The sequence below is a fragment of the Mytilus galloprovincialis genome, chromosome 6 (assembly GCF_965363235.1).
Source record: "Mytilus galloprovincialis chromosome 6, xbMytGall1.hap1.1, whole genome shotgun sequence".
Lineage (NCBI taxonomy): Eukaryota > Metazoa > Mollusca > Bivalvia > Mytilida > Mytilidae > Mytilus > Mytilus galloprovincialis.
Window position 1 is genome coordinate 34,080,517 of NC_134843.1, and position 21,998 is coordinate 34,102,514.

General features: G+C 31.3%; 1 protein-coding gene and 1 long non-coding RNA gene across 2 annotated transcripts; both read left to right on the plus strand.

Annotated features, from left to right (window-relative positions):
- The first annotated feature begins 4,143 nt into the window (after positions 1 to 4,143).
- LOC143079425 (uncharacterized) lies at positions 4,144 to 12,225 on the plus strand. Its single transcript, XM_076254763.1, has 5 exons — positions 4,144 to 4,269; positions 7,878 to 7,981; positions 9,790 to 10,086; positions 10,651 to 10,668; positions 11,023 to 12,225. The coding sequence occupies exons 2-5, from the start codon at positions 7,924 to 7,926 to the stop codon at positions 11,127 to 11,129; spliced, it is 480 nt and encodes a 159-aa protein (XP_076110878.1). The 5' UTR covers positions 4,144 to 4,269; positions 7,878 to 7,923; the 3' UTR covers positions 11,130 to 12,225.
- A 2,417-nt stretch (positions 12,226 to 14,642) lies between these two features.
- Positions 14,643 to 21,421, plus strand: LOC143079427 (uncharacterized). The gene is made up of 5 exons (XR_012979407.1): positions 14,643 to 14,779; positions 17,477 to 17,585; positions 18,855 to 19,151; positions 20,458 to 20,475; positions 21,072 to 21,421. It is a non-coding gene; the product is annotated as an uncharacterized LOC143079427 (long non-coding RNA).
- Positions 21,422 to 21,998: the final 577 nt, after the last annotated feature.

Genomic DNA, 21,998 nt, shown 5'->3' on the forward strand with positions numbered 1-21,998 from the left:
ACGTGAACATGCTTAATGAGAAATGTATACTACGATGAAATAAATTGAATATAAAAAAAGAAGATGTGGTACTATGATTGCCAACGAGACTCTCCACAAGAGACCAAACGACACAGAAAATAACTATAGAGGTCAATGTACTGCCTGCAACAATGGGCAACTCCCATATCGTATAGGCAGCAATTAAAGACAGGTTAAAGAGACCGGCGCAACATCCCTCTTATAGAGTAACATATATGATAAATGCATATTATTTTTACAAGCACTATCAAGAACTGCATACGAATAGGCAGACACTCAGCTATAGATGGCCCTAGGAATCATTTCTGTTATATCACAATTACTGAAACAGTAATTCGATTGAAGCTACAAAAAAAAAAGATGATGATGCAGAATATACGAATTCCTTCAGAGAATATAACCAACATATATCATCTAGAGATCACCTCATGGTCCCAAACACAGTTGATACTATGTGTTTGTATATACGATAATTTCTTGGCCAACTATAAAGCAAAATATAAAAGTGCAAGTATATTACGTCGACATAATGTGATCTTAACGTTGTAGAAACGTAATTTTACGTTTTACGTCACCACAACGTTAATGTATAATGTTGCGATAACGTGATATAAACGTTGTTGTTATGTCAGGAATAACGTTGTAGAAACGTAATTTTACGTCACCACAACGTTGATGTATGACGTTGTGACAACATCGACATAACGTGATATAAACGTTGTTGTAATGTCAGGAATAACGTTGTAGAAACGTAATTTTACGTCACCACAACGTTAATGTACGACGTTGTGACAACGTCAAGAAAACCATACACTTTTACGTAAATACAACGTAATAACCTGACGTCAATGCGACGAAAACATGACGTTGTCACGACGTAATTATGACGTAACATTGTTAGCTGGGTTAGGAGCTTATAATTAATTTAGGCAACAGATGTTTATCGATGTTCAAATCTCAGAAATTGTTTCAGAAAACAAACCAAGGTAACAAACACCAACTGAGGTATGTAATTGAATGATCTCCAAAAAAAGAGCGAGGCCGGGTGTGATGAGTTGAAAAAAATGAATCTAGTGAAAACCTCTACTATTGACATCTTTTCTCATTTCAAATCTATACTATTAGACGGTTAGTACATAACATAATTGGTGTTATACTGGTCAATTTGTAGTGGAGACATTGACCGTTGACCTAAATTTTGCGAACTTTTATCAAAATTTATAATTTGCAGAGAAGCGTGCTCAACTTAAGTGAGTATGATTTATGAGTAGCTGGTATCGATACTTTGGGTAATTTGGTTGCATCGGACTTGTGCTGTCCCATGGAATGCAGATAATTTAATATCATTCTGATGCAAATGATGTCTCAAAATTCTTTCAACGGTACACTTAAAATAACAGTAGAAAATCACGGAATGTTATATGATTGTCCACAAAACACCAAAAGTAGAGAAATGAGCTCCGATTATTTGTCATTTGTGACGGAAACGAAACTTTGATGATGCTTTATTTCTGTTTGGGCTAGTTTGACACCCGGTGGATCAGACTCTTTTGAGTAAGTATTATTTGACCAATCTTCTTGTTTTCCATTTCTATAACAAGCAAACAAATTAGTTTCGAGACAAAAAGCATAGTATATGAAACATTTTTAAGACGTTTAGTTCTTAAAAACAAACCAACATTTATTCCTGATAACGATAAATGTTCAAACGCCTAAACCTACATGCCTGTGGTCACTAGAAATATTGGTTACACAAATATTTAATATATGAAATCCATATGAGTACGTTCACATAAAGTTTACATCACATATTTTACTATTTTGAATAGACGTCAGTATATAAATGTTTAATATAGGCAACAATATTATATCGGTGTTCGATGTTCATAAATAAAAAAAAAACAAACATAGAAGTGCAAAAAAAAAAACAGAAACGCCAACAAACATAAGAAAGTACAGGACGTTTTTAGAGAAATGGTGTGTTGAACCTGTTTGATGGCAAGCCAAACCACTAATATTGCAATGTTAGATATTACTATCTAAATAACTACATCACGTCACAGGATTACAGTACAAACAAACACAAGAATACTCAGATCGATATCACATATTAAACAGGGCATTGACATGTTGGATTGTTCCAAAAAAAAGGGGGGACGAAAGATACCAAAGGGACAGTCAAACTCATAAATCTAAAACAAACTGACAACGCCATGATTAAAAATGAAAAAAGACAAACAAACAACAGCACACACGACACAACATAGAAAACTAAAGAATAAACAACACAAACCCCACCAAAAACTAGGGGTGATCTCAGGTGCTTCAGAAGGGTAAGCAGATCCTGCTCCACATGCAGCACCGGTCGTGTTGCTTATGTGATAACAAATCCGGTAAATAGTCTAATTTGGTAGGTCACATTCATGAAAGGGACGGGGACTGTAGTTACGACGTAAGGAACATATCCGATATCATTTGTGAAACGGTTATTCCATAACGGTCAACCAACTCGTGATGGCGTTCGTTAAATTTACGAAGGGATGATTTCAACTTCACCATTTGGAACTCTTGGTTTAATAACTTCCTTGTGAGCAGCAACCCTCTATCAAGAAAATCATGATAGGAAATGCAAGTAAAGGGAATATCGTATCAATTGGGAGATATATACCCCGTATGCAGGTGCTGCTGGAATGTTGCTACTTAGAAATGGAAAGTTCAAAATTGGAAAGCTGAAATCATCTCTTTTGTCGTAAAGTTTTGTTTTCAACCGACCCTCATTGTCAATTTATAGATGTAAGTCAATATATGAGGCCGACTTAACGGTATCTGTAGTATCCTTTATCTCTAGCTCGATGGGATAGATGCGTTCCACATAGTCACCAAATTTTGAATTATTTAGTGAAAGAACATCATATATATAGCGAAAAGTAGAGTTAAAGGATATTGCTAACTTCTTATCTTTCTTCCTAAGAATTTTCTGCATGAAGTCAGCCTCATAATAATAAAGAAACAAGTCGGCAAGTAGAGGGGCACAGTTTGTTCCCATTGGAATGCCGACAGTCTGTTGAAAAACACGTCCTCCGAACGTAACAAATATGTTGTCAATCAAGAAATCAAGCATCTTGATAATATCAGTTTCAGAGAATTTTTTGTTCGAATCAGAGTGATCCTTTACAAAGTAGGATTTATCCCTCCCTAAGACAAGATACTTGTATCTACGTTGGCCATTCTTTTTTACGAAGTAAAGCAATACCAACTCTTTCAATTTGTCTTTTAGTTTGGAATGTGGAATACTAGTGTACAGAGTAGAAAAGTCAAATGTTTTAATACTGTTACAAGATGAAAGAGAGTTAGATTGTATGTACTCTAAAAGATCTTTGTGTGAACATGAGTGTGGACATTTTGGATAGATTCAAATACATATATGCGTAAAGCCGTTTGGGTTGAATAAAGTGCTTTAACATGATTTGAACAGTCATTACTTGGGGGTAGACAAGTGCCATCTATCCAAATATACATATATTGGTGTCTATTTAATTCACATGATGTAAAAACAACAATATATACAAATAAACGATATTTCCTGCTGAAATTTAAGTGTTCAGACAATATAACGAAATGGTTTTATGCATTGGTTTTGCAATTTGAAAGGTACTTTAAACTTGTTTTTTAACGTTAACAAACTGACATGTAACATTAAATTACATTGGAATTCTGTTTAATGACTCGATAAAACATGTACAACACCCGAAAAACCAGGGCTGCTTAAAAAAAACTCTGACATAAACAAATAATATACTCGTTCTCAAAATGTTAATCTTTATGCAATAACAACAACTTTTGTGAAATGTCTGTTTACCTATAATATTCCATGGATGCATTTCCTTTAAAAATAAGATCTATTTACGCATGTTACGTAAAGATGTATTTAACCAAAAGGATCATTACAGAAAGCAAAATTCATCTATAGTCACATTTGCCTGGGAGAGTTGGAAACTGAAAGAATTTTTTTTTACTGTTTAGGATTTAAATATAAATATTATTTGACTGTAGTAAATATTTTGTTAATGAGTGATAGGTGACACCCCAATAATCAATATGTTAAAGATATAGTATTCAGATCCGCCTTATTATCACAGGACAGATCTTGTTTATAAGAATTTAAAATTATTGATCGCTTTCAATCTTTTAAAGATTTATTTGTTTATATATTTAGTAACACAGTAAAAAGGAAGTAAATTCTAAATGGTAAGAAACAAATCTTTATGTCAATTTTACTAATGTCGACAATACCAAGTATCCAGTAACATAATGATACCCATTTTCCTACAATAACGTACATTTTAGACGTACAATCAAATAGTAAATACTGATCATATGTAATAGTATAAAATGTTTCATAGGTTGCTTAAAAAAATTGTTGTTTAGAATTTCTTCAAAATATTTTGTTTTGAAAATATTTAAAACGAGATATGACTAACATGTTGCACCATAGTAGCGTAAATCATTCTCATGAAAGTTGCACGAACGACTATACCGCTGTTCAAACTCATAAATCCATGGACAAAAACAAAATCTTGGTAACGAACTAATACTGAGGGAAACGCATTAAATGTAAGAGGAGAACAACGACACAACATTAAAATGTTACACACACAGAAACGGACTAAGCATTAGAGAAAATCCTAAGAGAATAACAAATATAACATCAAAATCAAATACATGAATTTGGGATAGATAATTGCCGTGACACGTCTTATAGTAATTAAGCCTTTTTAACTGATTTTTTATTTTTGTACTGTTACACCACTGTACCAGGTTAGGGGAGGGTTGGGATCCCGCTTACTAGTTTAACCCCGCCACATTTTGTATGTATGTGCCTTTCCAAAGTCAGGATCCTGTAATTCGGTGGTTGTCGTTTGTTTATGTATTACATAATTGTTTTTCGTTCATTTTTTGTACATAACTTAGGCCGTTTGTTTTCTCGTTTGAATTTTTTACATTGTCATTTCGGAGCCTTTTATAGCTGACTATGCGGTATGGTTCATTGTTGAAGGCCATACAGTGACCTATAGTTGGTAATTTCTGTGTCATTTTGGTCTCTTGTGGAGAGTTGTCTCATTGGCTTTCATACCACATCTTCTTTTTTTATTATAACAACGCCATGGCTAAAAAAGAAAAAGACAAACAGACATATAATAGTACACAAGACACAACATAGAAAACTAAAGACTAAGCAGTATTCATCTATAGTCATACTGGCTTTGGAGAGTTCAAAAGCTTTTTATTCAATTAATGATAAGATAGTTGTTTTTTAACGCATGTTAATAAAGAGCTGTTAATTATGGTATATGATTTCTGAGGCTAAAACCTATTTGATTTTTAACTGAGTTTTCTAATGAAAAGTCTAGTTAGTAGTTTAGACAGGAACGGAGGGCGGCAAGCGGGTGAAGTTTGGGCAGCTGACAACTGCTTCCGGGTATGAACTATTGAACTATTTAAATTATGCTTTTTAAATTGTAATATGCTTAGTTGATATTCATCACAAAATGGAGGTCACGTTCGATATTGACGACTTTCACTTTAAGTATTCATAAGAAAACATTCTATAATACTTCATGACAACTTTTAAATTATAATATGCTGTTAGAGGATTTTCAGTCATGGGTTATGGTCTATGGGGTAGATTTGGAAATATACCTTTGACGAGTGGGTGCTAACAAATTTTGTGCTATAACTTAAAAACCTTTAAACAGATGATTTTGAAATTTTTATATATAGATACATATATGTATACATAATGAAGGTCAATTTCAACTTGATGAGTTTCAATACTTCAGTCTTTAAATTATGATCCTTTGAGGCAAATGGAAAATAGACATAGAATATGACAGATAAAATATACCTGACTGCGCCTTTTACAATATAGAAAACTAAGTTTGTTGAAAATTTGACAACTCATTCCTTGTTTCTAATTATGTTAAAAGTTAAACGTTCACTAAACCAATATCCGAAAACTATGAATGCATATAATAACATTAACGGTACCAATTTTTCTGCACCAGATGCGCATTTCGACAACTAATGTCTCTTCAGTGATGCTCGTGGCCAAAATATGTAAAATCCAAAGCTTATATAAAAGATGTAGAGCTATAATCCAAAAGTTCCAAAAAAGTATAGCCAAATCCGTGAAAGTAATTTTGTTGCCATTGTGCAGATATATTCCGTGCGAGCACTGTCGTACCGTTATGTAAAACCAGTGAGTAATTCTTCACCAAGTTGACATCCCGATTATATATAATAAACAATAATAAATTTCTTATGAGTGTCATTCTTTTTATATTTCAATAGATATAAGATGTGATATGAGTGCCAATGAGACAAGTCCCAATTTGTAAAAGTAAACTGTTAAAGGTCAAAGTACGGTTTTTAACACGGAGCCTTGGCTCACATCGAACAGCAAGCTATAAAGGTCACTAAAAATGACGTGAAAATCCATTCACACGGAAAAAACAACGTTCTACTCTGTATCAAAAAAGAAAACGAGAAACACTTATGATCAAGAAACGACCACTACCAAACATCAGATTCAAGTCCGTTTTAGTGGTCGTGTTCTAACAAGTCATGATTGTCATTATAATGAAGTTCAAGTGCATTTCAAAAATCAAAGGAACAACTGAACGACCTGTCACAAAAATGCCAGATCTGAGATAAGATTGTGGTTTTTTTTTGTATTAATTTTTGCGATCTTCGAACGAGTTTGATCGCTTAAATCCTTCCCCTTAAAATTTATAGTTTATATTTTCCTTATTCCATAACATCATTTTCTGTAACAGCCTTTTTTTATAATAATGTACGTGTTCAAATTCACCAATCACAGTGAAGTGAGGGTTAGAGATTGTTTGTATTACGCATTACATCTGCCTTAAAATATGGTTTATTTTTCAAAACCTAAACAGGTTCCTAAATTGCGTCAGGTATATACATGCCGTGAAGTCGGACATTTTGTTTTGATCTCAATCCTCCATATATACCTATGACCAATGTGGAATAAACAAATTAACAACAATCCGCATAGTAAAAATCAGTCTGAATCCGATGTTAGATTAAGTAAAATAAGGAACTGAACAAAATGACAATGATCAATATACATAAACACAGTACTTCTAACAGCTACTGACATGTCAGTTCCATACCAAAATTAAACTAATCTAAAGATCGATAATGTTGGTATTTAGTAAAAATCAAGCTCAATCCCTCTCGTTATGGGTTTGGTATCATGCATAATAAATTATACGAGAAGAGCATGAAGAGAATGGTATATATAGAATGTTCTAATTTAACTCTATTACATGTATATGTTTGGTGAGCAGAAAGTGATAATTCTGGAAGGAAACTGTAAGTTGGTATTTAATTTGAAATCCGATCACATCACCCTATAACCACAAAACATGCAATGAAACAATGAAATTGATTACATGGGTAGCATTTACTAGTAACTTTTAAAAACAGTCTAAAAGAGTCAAATGAAGCCGATAAAACCAAAGTAGTTAAAATGAAATGGCATTAAGCTTTAGAGAACACCGTACGGTCTTCAGTAATGAGACAACCCCATTCCGTATACTTGTCAATAAAGTGCCCTTACTTGAAATTGTGAACTAATTCAAACGGATAAACTAAAAGCCTATTTAATAGAAAAACAACTTAAGAAAAAAAATATGATAGACATGAAACAACGACTACCACTGAACTACGGGCTCCTGACTTTAAAAATATTATTGTTAACGGTTAAGAAGTGCAAAGCAGAAATGCACATATGTACATGATGTACTCTATAATTTTTGTTTTTATTTTAGTCTTAATATGTGTATTCAAGGAAAATAACAGAAAAGAAGGTTAAATATGTCTGCATACTGTTTATATTGGATCCTGTGTATGCAGACCTTAGTGTTAACATTAGGTCAGTTTACATCTAGATGAAATGATCCTGTTGATATTAAGTTTTTTTTTGTAATTATCCCCACTACCTTTAACATGTTTAATATACTAACCAATAACCTATTGACAACTTTAATTGCACATACATTTTACCAATCAATTTGAAATTCATTAGTACTTAAAGACTTTCTGATATGCACGCTAGAGATCAAAGCAGGTAGATTTACATCTAAATGCAGAAAAATCGAATATCATTCTAAATGTAGAAAAATCAAATATCATTCTAAATGCAGAAAAATCGAATATCTAAACATCGAATATCATTCTAAATGTAGAAATATCGAATATCATTCTAAATGTAGAAAATCGATTATCATTCTAAATGCAGCAAAATCGAATATCATTCTAAATGTAGATACATCGCATATCATTCTAAATGTAGACAAATCGAATATCATTCTAAATGCAGCAAAATCGAATATCATTCTAAATGTAGAAACATTGAATATCATTCTAAATGCAGCAAAATCGAATATCATTCTTAATGTAGAAACATCGGATATCATTCTAAATGCAGCAAAATCGAATTTCATTCTAAATGCAGAAACATCGAATATCATTTTAAATATAGAAAAATCGAATATCATTCTAAATGCAGCAAAATCGAATATAATTCTAAATGTAGAATCATCGAAAATCATTCTAAATGTAGAAACCTCGAATATCATTCTAAATGCAGAAAAAATGAATATCATTCTAAATGTAGAAACATCGAATATCATTCTAAATGCAGCAAAATCGAATATCATTCTTAATGTAGAAACATCGGATATCATTCTAAATGCAGCAAAATCGAATTTCATTCTAAATGCAGAAACATCGAATATCATTCTAAATGTAGAAAAATCGAATATCATTCTAAATGCAACAAAATCGAATATCATTCTAAATGTAGAAAAATCGAATATCATTCTAAACGCATAAAAATTGAATATCAAGGTGCTTTCAACAATTGGCAAGCTAAGTGTATTGTGACAATCGTGCTTTTAAACGTTTAAGTTTTAAATTATATTTGAATAATTTTTTAAAACATAGCACAAGATATGCATCTAACGCTAAATTACTAGTATTTAAATGACATGGTTATAATCTTGGGAAAGGCACATCGATATGTACGGTGTTACACTGTAACTTCTGTTATATAACCTACTTACTTTAGAGTTTTAAGGGTTACGCAAGTATCAATCTGACTTCTCAACTAAAAAATGTACATATTTCATGGCTTTTCTTTCTAGAAATGCATACTTAGATTTGCGCGTACCGTACTTCATACATTCATTAAATAATCGTCATCAAGTTTGCTTGTTTTAAATATATAAAACATTGAGGGTTAAAAAACAAAGGAGCTTGACAAACAACCGTCTATGGTCAACTCTGTACATTCCTACTTTTAAAACAGGTTTTTTTTTTCTTAATATAATTTCGTCTGTTGACCTGTAGTTTATAGGCCTCACATTTTAATGAAAAAATACAGGATTGTCATTCTGGAGCATCAGAAATCAAGTATGTTAATAATAGAAACTACAAATAATCGATCCAATGAAAAAAATTATTTTGATTATCAACTTATGACCAAAGATGATGAATATACTATAACTTATTTTATAGGATACAAAGGAAAAGAATATTTAGAAATATATCAATGTCATGATATTTTTTTCTCTTTGCAGACAAGAAATATATTTAGTATTTTACACTATATTTAAAAGGAAATAAAACATTTGATATATTGAATGCTAGTGCAGTTTTTTTAACAACTTGTTTTTTTAGGTCAACTTGCTATAATAACTAATTGCCATGTACTAGGGAGCCCATGTACTATATCTTGTTCCATTCCCGACTTTAGCAAACTTGCATCATGGAGTAGAAACAACACGAGTATGACGTCATGTACTAATAGTCCTTTCTGTGATATAGGATCGACCGGAATATACAATTTTAGCGCTAATCAGTTAGGAATATATGTAGCTATCTCTGATTTAACTTCAAACGAAAATGGTGTAGAATGGACTTGTACACATGGAGTAGATACGCCAGTTAGCCTTTCTATAAGCATTCTCGAAAAAGGTAATATTAATGCATAGTTGATTAATAGATATATCTAAAAGGAGAGTATAAACAAAAAAACAAAAGTTAAAACTGAAGAGATGACTTCGCGTCTTTCTTTACGAATATTTACCTAACAAGCTGCAATCCCCTACCAACAAGAAGATAATATTAGGAAACTCCATCCCTCGATTATCGTAACAACTGTGATAAAAATTCAGACGAAGCAAATATGATGTAAAGAATTGATTTTAGATTTGATTTTGTTTGATTTTTACCTTCCAGTGGTATTTGTTTTTTCTATCCAAGAATTTTGGTTTTCAAACATAAAGAAAAAAAGTGGAACGTGTGCCAATGAAACAACTCATCCAAATCACAATATGTAAATATTAAACAGTTATAGGTCAAAGTACGGTTCTTAACACGGAGCCTTGGCTCACACTGAACAGAAACTGTCACAAAATAACTAGTGTTAAACAGTAAATGATTATTAACTTCATTATCGATTTTTAATTTCAATTGGATCTATTCGAGCACCACTCATATGTTTTTGCATAAATTGTTATATTTACTTTCTATTTACAGATGAGATGGACAAATCAGGTAAAGACATATGTACAATACCTACATATAGGCTAAATGTCACGAAGGAGAGTCTTGTCTGTCAATTATTGCAGCATAACAACGTTAAAGCAGTTGCCTTTTTTTTGTTAAATATTTGTAATCTAAAAATTATGCATGCGTTTTAAATCACGCATAGAACTCTAGAAATGTCACGATATTTAGACGCAAAAATAAATATTTGGAGATTTGTAACTTTTTGGAACAAACGAAGAGTATGATTTGATATCTTAAAGACTCCAAAAATTCTATATTTTCCTCAAATTATATACAAATTATATACAAAAAACAAAAACTCTGTATCATTATTGTTTAAATAATATTTTCATTTTACAGGACTTGCTGGCGGGGCTATAGCAGGAATAGTAATTGGTGTCATGGTGGTTGTCATTGTTATAATCGTTATTGTAATATGTGTTTTACGGGGAAAAAAATTGATCTGATTGACCAAACTATCGAAAACTGTTCGCAATATAATGCAAATACAAGAAGAAATACATCGAACAACTTCGATCAACGATTACAGATATTAGTAACCAGAACACAATTATTACATTATTTGTCATTTGTACAAATACATATTCAGTTGTTATTTAAGGCAAAGAACTATAACACAATGTTCATTGTTATCAATCGTAAAATGTGGGGGTTTTTTTTCAGATTCGTTGAATTTTATTTCATATAACGTGTACAATGTTTGCACGGAAAGTGTGTGGAGTAGAGGTAATAATTTTTTTCTTAAGACGTTCATGTCATAAAATAGAATAATACGTGAAGTACACTATGTTTCAACTATCTTGTCAAATATGTTTGGACTCAATAGTATCTAATATCCGGTACGATGACGCACAATCAACAGACAGAAAAACCTTAAGGTAGAATTATTGTTTATTTGTTTGCTATATACTAGTAAATGATTTTGAATAGTGTACATACACAAATAACTATTTTCAATGGTGAGATATAATATTTTCTACAATCACCCGCTTCCATTTTTATATTGTATGCTGCAAAGCATACGAGTTTAGTTTGTTAAAGGCTACTTTAAAAATTGGCAACATATTAAGCACACATACCAGTAAGTATAATAATTACAATATGATTTAGGCTAATTTATCTCTCAAAATGCGGGTGTTTTAATCAATCGTATACACAAATGCAAATATTATGTTCACGCAAATCTAAAACAAATTCGGTCTAGATAGTAATTCATCTTGAAGCGAAGTTTTAAATATTTTTGTCATTATATACGTTAAATTCTCTATGCAATGACAAGAACTTATGTTTTCAACGGTCATGCCAAACAGTGGTATCTAACGTTGCTTCTTTTACTAGAAAATTTCTTTTTGTATGGGCCATGCTGCGTTTATATGTATTGCTATACTTAAATAACATGGCAGCTACATACGATTCTGTAATTTCGACCGACTCATTCAAAAATTCATATAATATTTTGTATGAAATGTACCATCCATAACTGACCGTGTTCTCCTTGAAAACTCAACAACAATGTATAAAATAATAAACAAATGCCTTAATTGTAGTCGTTATTTCATGGATTTGTATAAATATGATCTTAAAAGAGTTGAAACGTTTCTTTTTAAAAATTCAAAGTGTAGTAAGCATTAAACTTGGTGCGCACATTTTGAATATGATGCGCGGAAAATTCCTAACAAAAAGGTAACTAGCGTTAATTGATGAAGTAGTATGTTACATTTTATTTTTTGGCAATCGTTTGATGAGTTTGAGCTTTTGATTTTGCCATTTGATTAGAAACTTTCCGTTTTGAATTTTTCTGCAAGTTTATATGTTTGTAATTTCACTTTTTGATTTTCACTATATCTTAAAGATTATAAAGTTATGGATACTTTGAGGGGCACCCAAAACCATCAACTTGCAACTTGCAACTGCAACAAATTGTTGAGACTTGAGCAGAACAAAACCTTATTTTGGTAAACGTCTATTATGCACACATACCAGTAAGTATACTTGGTTTAATGAATCATAGCCTAATAAGTCATTACATCTTCAGATTTTTGAATAAACAAATTGAAGAGATGAGATTGGTCCTTTTATGCACGTTAACGTTAAACCAAAATACGTGTTGTTTTAAATTCATCTATGTTAAGTTTTATATAATTTCTATTTAAATTAAAACATTAATCGATCACAGAAAATTATGTCAAGTCAGTAAAGATTTGGATCTTTAAAAAGAACATTTAAGAATACTCCTTTCTTAATTTTTTTTAGAGAAGTTTAAATCCATGTTTGACATATTCCTGTAGAGTTCGTGTTCTGAAAGCCAACGAATTTTGAAATCAGTTTACACAATAACAAAAAAAAAACGAATTAATTTAGTAATTAAGTTGTCAATGCTAATTACAGGTTTCCTTTGTTAGGATGTAGTAGTTTTTGAAAATAACTTCCTGCAGTTATAGAAAGAAAATTTATTATTTGCCTCATGAATTATTGCTCATTTTCCTTGTTCTTGGTACAAACCTAATGTGTTGAAAGTAAATTAAACATAATATATATGAATTATAGAATATATTCAAGTGCATGGATGACGGGACTATTAAAAACCATATAGAAGTACCTATATTCAAGATTATTGATCATGCATCATTTATCAACGATGTTTAAGCAATCGATAGTGTTTAAAATTGTGAGGTAAACATAGAAATATCAAAAAAAGGTTATCCAACAATATGACACAGAATTCTTTTGTCGATATGTAGTATGATTGCAAATGGGACAACTGTACGAAATTTTATCAGATTACATAAATACAATTTAGTAGATCCGACATGATCTCTTCTAAAGAGATACAACAACAAAAAAAGCATCGGCTGTCACCTTCTCTCAATTTGTGTAAAGATAAACGTTACTCTGATTAAGAGAAGAAAGAAAACAATCTGTTGTTGAAAGTTCAAATGTTTATCAACGTTCACCTACAGAAGTTTTAAAATACATATTTCAATAATTGTCATTCTCCATTTATATTGAATGAGATGTAAAAGAGAGTTGTTTTTTCTGATTTTTTATCAAAGTTATGCATTGAAGAATGTATTTAGTTAATAAAAAGTAAAAATTCATCTGAAAGACAAATTGTAGATTTACTTACAAAAACATGTTTGGTCTCTGTTAAAAGTGCTTCTTTTACAAAAAAGGTAGCAACATGTAAACAATAATATAAGTTGAGAGCATTGTATAGCTTGAGCAATCGTGAAGCATTAATAAATTGGTCAAATGAATTAAAAGTAGGCCAAAATATTAGGAAATAGTTATTAAAGGTAACAGGATTATAATTTAGTACGCCAGAAGCGCGTTTCAGAAAACCAGAAAGTACTCCTATGATTCAATTTATGATATCGGGCTTTATTAAAGATTTAATATGAAAACTTCGAAAAGCAATTAGAAAATCACAAAAAAAATTAAAATAAACTCAACTTTTTTACTGAAAGAGACTTGCTTTTGATCTAAATTTTGGAATAAAGCACTGTATTGACTAGTTAACATGTATAGATATAAAATAATGTAGGGTTGATACATTTTGTATATAATATGTGATATCTTTATTGTCTTGAATGATCTTGTATATAACATTCAAGCCTGTTTACATTAATGCTCATTTTCACTTGAAAAACGTGAAAATGATGAAATCACACGAAAAAATATATATCCAAGTTGGACAGTATACCTACTGCAAAGAACAATCAAACTAAATTATGTGAAATTCAAAACCTTCATAGATGAAGCGCTATATGACCATACATGACCTAAAATAGCAAAAGTCATGTAAGGCGATCTTAGCATGAATGAGTACGTACTTTAAAAATATTCGTTTTTAAAATGGCGTATTCTTATATATATACTATTAAATTTGTTATTGTGATAACAGAAGCATATACATTCTTTGTTTGAGAGGTATAGTCGACAACCCACTGATCGATATTTAACCGTTATTATATTTAAAAAAATATATCGTAGGACAGATCATATGTTTTAAGACTTTTAAGTATTGATCGCTGCCAAAATTTTTATTTGTACATATTAACTTGTTTACATATTTAAAGGAAGGAAATTACTCATGGTAAGGACAATGTTATTCATATTAATAAATATTAAACAGTTTCAAATGAATTCGACAGTTAAGATGATTTTATTTTTTATTGTTATAACCTCCTTTTATTGATCTTTTACATGCATGCACTGTTTGGTAATAATTATACAGTTTGAGAGCACTTAAAAAATCAAAAACACCCGAATGACCTGGAACAAAAATACCAGTTCTGAGATAAGAATTTTTTTCTTCTTTTTTTGTTCTTCGTACCGATCTATTTCATTGGTCATCCCCTCCCCTATTGTTTATATTGTTCAATTAAACAAATGTCGCCGGTTGAAGAATGAATGAGTATATTATAACCCAATCACATTCTTAATTTGACTGTCCGAAATCAGTAACGTGTAATGCACAGGTTGTCCATGTATGTTCTCTTGTAATTTTTTTTAACATCAATACTCGCTAGAATTGCTTTACAGTTTGTAATGCTGGAACCTTGAGAACTTACCATACGTTATAGATGTTGCTCATTGGTGATGACCGTATAAGTGAACTGTTAATGATTTCATCTTTGGTGATAGCGATTTCAATGACAATTGTACCACATCTTCTTTTAAACTTTAATGAAAATATTGAGGTCTATATCTGAATATACAAGACGTCCATTGATAAGCATAAAAGAATAAGCGGAAAGAGCAACGACATGTCAATGAAATGTTCAGGGATTGCATTATGAAAAAATGGTATGTGATATAGGTTTTACATCTACCTGTCTTAATTCAGAGATGATGGACATTGTGGGTGTAGAAAGGAAAAATTATTCTTATAGTTAATATATTTTTGACATTGGACCGCTGATGACTTACACTTTTATACTGAAACATAAACATGTGTTTTACTGAAATAGAGACTTTTCATATAAATCCATCGAATTTAAAAAAAGAAAAAAAAAGACCTCTACTGATATCGAATGAATTGTTTGTCTCAGAGTGGATGTATCGCGATTTTGGTTTAAAGAAGAGCTCGTTATTTAAAAAACAATAAAGATTTAACAAAAAAATAATGGTTGAAATTTCAACGCATAAATATTTTAAGGAGAAAAATTCAAAATCTAATAAAATCTTATAAAATGAATGCTATACAAACAAGAATGCCCAGTGCTTTAGCGATACAGAGGACAAAACAAAATCAGACCAGTAGGAACGAGCATTGCAATGGTTATAATCTAATTTGTATTTTGCTGTCTATTTTGGGACAAAACTTGTATATCAATAGTGTGTTGGCACTAAGACAAATTATTGAGGATCACATGAATTTGAAAGAACACGTTAATTGAATAAACAAAACTGAACTGTTTGTTCCGTAGGTAACCCTGCCCCACTCACAATTTTATGTGCCCATGTTTAGTATTCAGTTATAAAAGAATCGATATCGTAACTTGTCTTGAAAAAGATACCTTTTACAGTGAACACGAGTATCAAGTTTCCCGAGTAAATGTAACCCCAGCTTAATGGAACACAAACAAAATCTATGAATAGAATTGAGAATGGCAGAGGAGAATGCAACAAAGAGACATAAAACCAACCATAGAGCCGAAAAAGGAGAGGCAATCTATGATTCCTCAGCGCAGCGAGAAAATCCCACACCAGAGGCGACCGTTATGTAGTCCCCAAATACAAATAATAACACGTTCAGCGAAACAGTCACACTAAAATTCGACTAAAACCACAATTAAAAAGCAACACACAAGGCAAACATAGGCTAGTGTCCTGGCTTTTGACAGATGCATACATGCAGTAGATTAAATATATTTTATATCTACCATCCCACACATCAAACCATTGTGGAACCAACAGACACACAGATTAAAAGAAGATTAAGGCCGATGTATAAATATAAGATAACAGAAAAAAAACCTGAATAAAATGACAATGACATATATAACATATATAAACCAAGGATTAATAGTATGGGTTTTAGTATCATTCAATCATCAATGAATCGAAAGAAAGCTAACATATATAGAATGTACTAATTTGACACTATTACATTTCTCTGTACAGTGAGCCGTGCACGTTAAATCAGAGGTGGTACCGTAATTTGGCATTAAATTTTAAAGCAATCGGATCATTATGTACATGTTTACTAAGTTCATAATTGATGTGATCCTAAACTTGTTAATTGTTAATTCCTAAAAATTAACCCCCTCTACTCATTACTACCGTAGCCCGGAGATAAAACACAGTAGGCAACAAATCATGCCCTATTAGTGAAACAATGTTATTTTAAACAATGATCTTTTTTATCATTGGTACATACAACTGTAACTGTTAAAAAAGCCTGATATGGAATAGAATAAAGTCAAATTGCTGTGATCCTTTCAAACTGACTTGCATATGTGATAGTACATAACGGCAGTTTTTGACAACGTGCGGTCTTCAAAATTGAGAAAACCTCGTACTGTATAAATGACAATTAAGAACTCGCACACAAGATGGGAAACCTACAAGCGAGAAAACTAACGGCATATTCTATTGCAAACATCTTTTCAAAAAAACAAACACGACAGACATGGACAATCGACTACCACTTAACTACATGCTCCTGACTTTTGACAGTATATTCCCAACGATTAAGAAGTGCATTTTATGTCATGTTTGAATGGATTATGACACAAACAAGTACATAATGCATTTCAAAAATATTTTTTTTGTTTTTGTATTGCAGTTTAACAGAATTATGTGTATCAAAGGAACTTAACAGAATAAAAGTTTGAACATGACTGTAAACTGTTTATATTTGTTCCTGTTTATGCAGACCTTCATGCTAACTTTGGGTAAATTAACTTCAAGATGAAACTATACTTATGTTTAGTTTCTGTTAAAAATTAATTTGTTTTTTCCCACTAATTCCGGTATATTTGCCTATGATTAATTGAAAAATGTGATCGCAAATACAGAATGATTTTAAAAACACCTTGAAATGCATAAATACCTTAAGACTTTCTGATATCCACTATACTCTATGGAGGACACAGGAGTTACTTGTTAAATAAATTTAAAGTCGAATATCAAATTTATTGTTTTCTACATTTGACAACACACATTACATGTACATTTTAGTAACACACTAACAACCTAATTATCAAGGGAACGCCATACATAGTTGTCAAAGTTAAACTTTGTAACAAGTGTTTTATTACCTACTTACTTTATAATTTTAATGGTTAAACAATTGTTACTCTAACATCTTACCTAAAAATAAACATATTTTATGTTTTTCATCTAGAAATTTATAATAAAATTTGTGCATACTACTTTAGTCTGGTAAATACATTTTGACAGGTTTATTTGGTCTGAAGTTTTTTTGGTCTGAAAAACATGTATAACACTGTAGATTTAAAAACAAAATCGTCTATGATCAATTTGCAAGGTTTTTAAAACAATTCTTCTATTGAATATCATTTAATCTAGTGACCTGTATGTTAAAAGCTCACATGTCTTAGAAAAAGTGGCGGATTGTCGTTCTAATGCATCAAGAATCAAGTTTGATAATAATCGAAACTACAAATAATATATCCAATCAAAATACTTATCAGATTTGATGGTATAAACAAATTCTATGAAAGTTTATAAAACAATACTAAACATTTGAATTTCTTTCTTTAGAAAACGGAAACTTATTCATAGAAAATAGAAAAAAAAGTATTCTAATTATCAACTTATGAACAAACATGCTGGGTTTATCATAGTTTATTTATGTATGATACAATATTAAAGAGTATTTTGAAATATCAAATGATTATTAGTTCTGTTTTTTAATCTAACATAACACTTCAAAATCAGTAGGAGAACTTTCAACTATTAAAGAACTTGTGTATACTAAATGTATGTATGTAAGATCACAGTAGTTCCAGGGTCTGTCTTTCCACAACATACTTTTTAAAAACAAAAAGGTAGAAAACATCGATTGCAACGTCAAGATGAACTTGCTGTTTGCAATATACTTTTGTTTTTCACACAGTATTTTTTAAACAGGTAACACAAATGATTTAAAATACTAAATGTTTAAAATTTGTGTGCAATAATCATTTTTTTTTCTTCAGGTAAACTGGCTATTAAAACCAACTGTAATGTAAAAGGAAGCTCCTGTACTATATCATGTTCCATTCCCGCATATGAAAAACTAGCATCATGGAGTAGAGACAACAAGATTATGACGTCATGTACTGAAACTTTTTTCTGTAATAAGCAATCCACCCTGTTATACAGTTTTAGCGGTAATCGGACAGGGATTTATGTAGTTATCTTTGATTTGACTACAAACGAAAATGGTATAAGATGGACCTGTACACATGGAGTTGATACGCCAGTTAGCATTTCTATAAGCAGTCCCAAAAGAGGTAATAGTGTGTGTAGTACCCTTATTAACATGGAGAGTACAAACATAGAAACAAAAGTATAACTTTACAATTTCCTATTTAAATTCTTTGTTCAATGTCTACATCGTTAACAGCAATCCCCTATAGAGAAAATTATGGCAGAAATTTCAAGCCTTCGATAATTGTAACAACAGTGATATACATTCAAACGAAACAAATATAATACCAATAATTTAGTTTCGATTTGATTTTGTTCATTTCAGTTTGAGGTTATACGTGTTGAAACACAACAATGTTTTTTTATATCTAAGAATTGTGTTTCAATGATTTTTAACTTCAAACTTCATTTGAATATCAACTGTTTTGAATCGAGCACCATTAATATAAGAAAAGAAAATGTGGTATGATTGCCAATGAGATAGCTCCAAGATACCAAAATGACACAGAAATTAACGACTATAGGTCCACGTACGGCTTTCAACAATGAGCAAAGTCCATACCGCATAGTTAAGCTATAAAATGTGTTTTTCCAGTGACCGTCATTATATATCTTAATTACAATCCTATTTTCTATGAAGATACTACACCACTGGATCGGTGCCGCCACTTAAGCACTTGTAATCTCCGATGACACCAACAAAATAGTCAGCACTCGTGTCTCTGATTCATTATTTTGTTAAAGTGATCTGTTCATATTATTAACATTATTTGTAAGACTAAGATGTTCAACCCTCAAATCAAGATGATTTAAGCCAAATGTAGCACGATTGACGTCAAACTAGAAACTTACAAAGTCAGCCGTCTTTTGAACAACGCTGGATATCAAAATAGATATTTGTTTTGGTGTTGATGGCTAGAAACTTAAAAAATAATTTGACAAAAGTCATGTTTCTTTTTATTTGTTTATCATGTATATGGAAAAGTTGATTTTGTTTAACGTTTTGATTCGCTAAATCAAAACGACTGCCTTCTTAACGTGTATTACAGGTCAGAATCGAAGTACAAAGGTGTGAAGATATTAACAAATATAATGCCTACCTATTGTCAAATTGAGCATAAAGAATGACACAGAAGAGTATTTCTAACCTAATTTCGCCTTCCGAGTGCTTTCATTCAAAATGTCCCTTCTACGCCTGAGTCTAATATTTTTTCCAAACGTTAAAATCACGTTAATCTTTAAACATGTATTGTATTTGATTATTAAATAGATATCAATGATTATGTGCCTCTTATAAATAACAAAAATCTGAATCTAAAATAAGGAGACAGGTATGTTAAAATAATTTTTATATTTAATAGTAATTCCAAATTTGCTTTCGGTTTTCAGATCACATCGACAAATCAGGTAAGAATTGTGCGGATATACGCCTTCTGTGATGGAGGGTAGGATTTGTCAATTAATTTCTGCAGTAGTATATCGGTCTGGGAGTTGTGTTCATTGAATTTCTGCAATCAAGCAATTATTTATGCATATTAATATCGAAAATAAACTGAAACCGAAATATAAAAAAAAAGACCAAAGGAAAAACACAAGTTTTCAAAATACAACGTTAAAGACTAAAATCGTAACAACACGGTCCCCACCAAAAACAAGGACAGTCGCAGGTTCTCCGGAAGAATTAGCTGGTCCTGCTTCACATTTGGCACCCGCCGTGTTGCTGATATAACTAAAAACATGGTTATTAGTCTTACTCAGTAGGTCACATACAAAAACAAGATGATGGCATGGGATTGACATTTGATACATATCGGTCGTCATCTGGTATTTCTTAACGGTGAGCCATCTCATGGAAAGTGTCCATGAAAGGGAAGATTCAGTTTCACCACTATGAACTCTTGGTTTAGTAGATTCCTTGTGAATTTCAAAATCTTCGTTTCACAATATACCAACAGCATATTGATGCTTCTTGTTGTTATAAATAAATACTTGCTATTTTGCAGGACTCGCTGGCGGTAGTATAGCTGGAATAGTGATTGGTGTCTTGGTACCAGTTTTCATTGTTATAACAATTATTGTCTTACTTGTTGTATGGAGACGATTTTTGTGAAATAGTCTTCTGCAAAACAATCATTGATAAAATTCAATGCAAATACCAAAAGAATTGCATTAAATGTCTTGATTAACGATAGCAGATATTGATAACCAGGAGAATAATAATAATATTTTTGTAATGATTACAAAGACATAAATAGTACTGCTTATTTAAAACAAAGAAACATTGGACAGTTATCTCTCTTAAATATAATTCGTCATAATTCTTTTATTCTATTCGTTGAACTTAATTTGATAATTTCCCAATATTTTTTTTTTTTTTTTATATAATAACATGAATATCAATAGTGTGGTCATTTTTATAAATGTCTTGTTTACAAAACTTTGAATTTTTCAAAAAACTAAGGATTTTCGTATCCCAGACATAGATTATCTTAGCCGCATTTGGCACAACTTTTTGGAATTTTGGATCCTCATTGCTCATCAACTTTGTACTGTTTGGCATTATAACTATTTTGATATGAGCATCACTGATGAGTCTTATGTAGACGAAATGCGCGTCTGGCGTACTTAAATGCATCCGATACAGTTTTAAGGGAGTGAACTCTTGGCGCGACGTTAAACGTTTGAATTCCCGCAAATCGTCACTTTTTGCGGGACGTAAAGCGTGTAATTTTGCGTAATAAGAAACGTAATGTGGAATTTCGATGCTCCAATTTCTGTTTCTCCCGCATGCTAACTTCTACGCCATTAATATTAGTGCATTTGATTCTAACAGGATAACAGTCTAATAACATCATAAGAAATAAAACAAATTACTGTTTCTTTGAGATCTTCAACAAAATAATGCAAAGTGAGCAATCATAAGACGACTA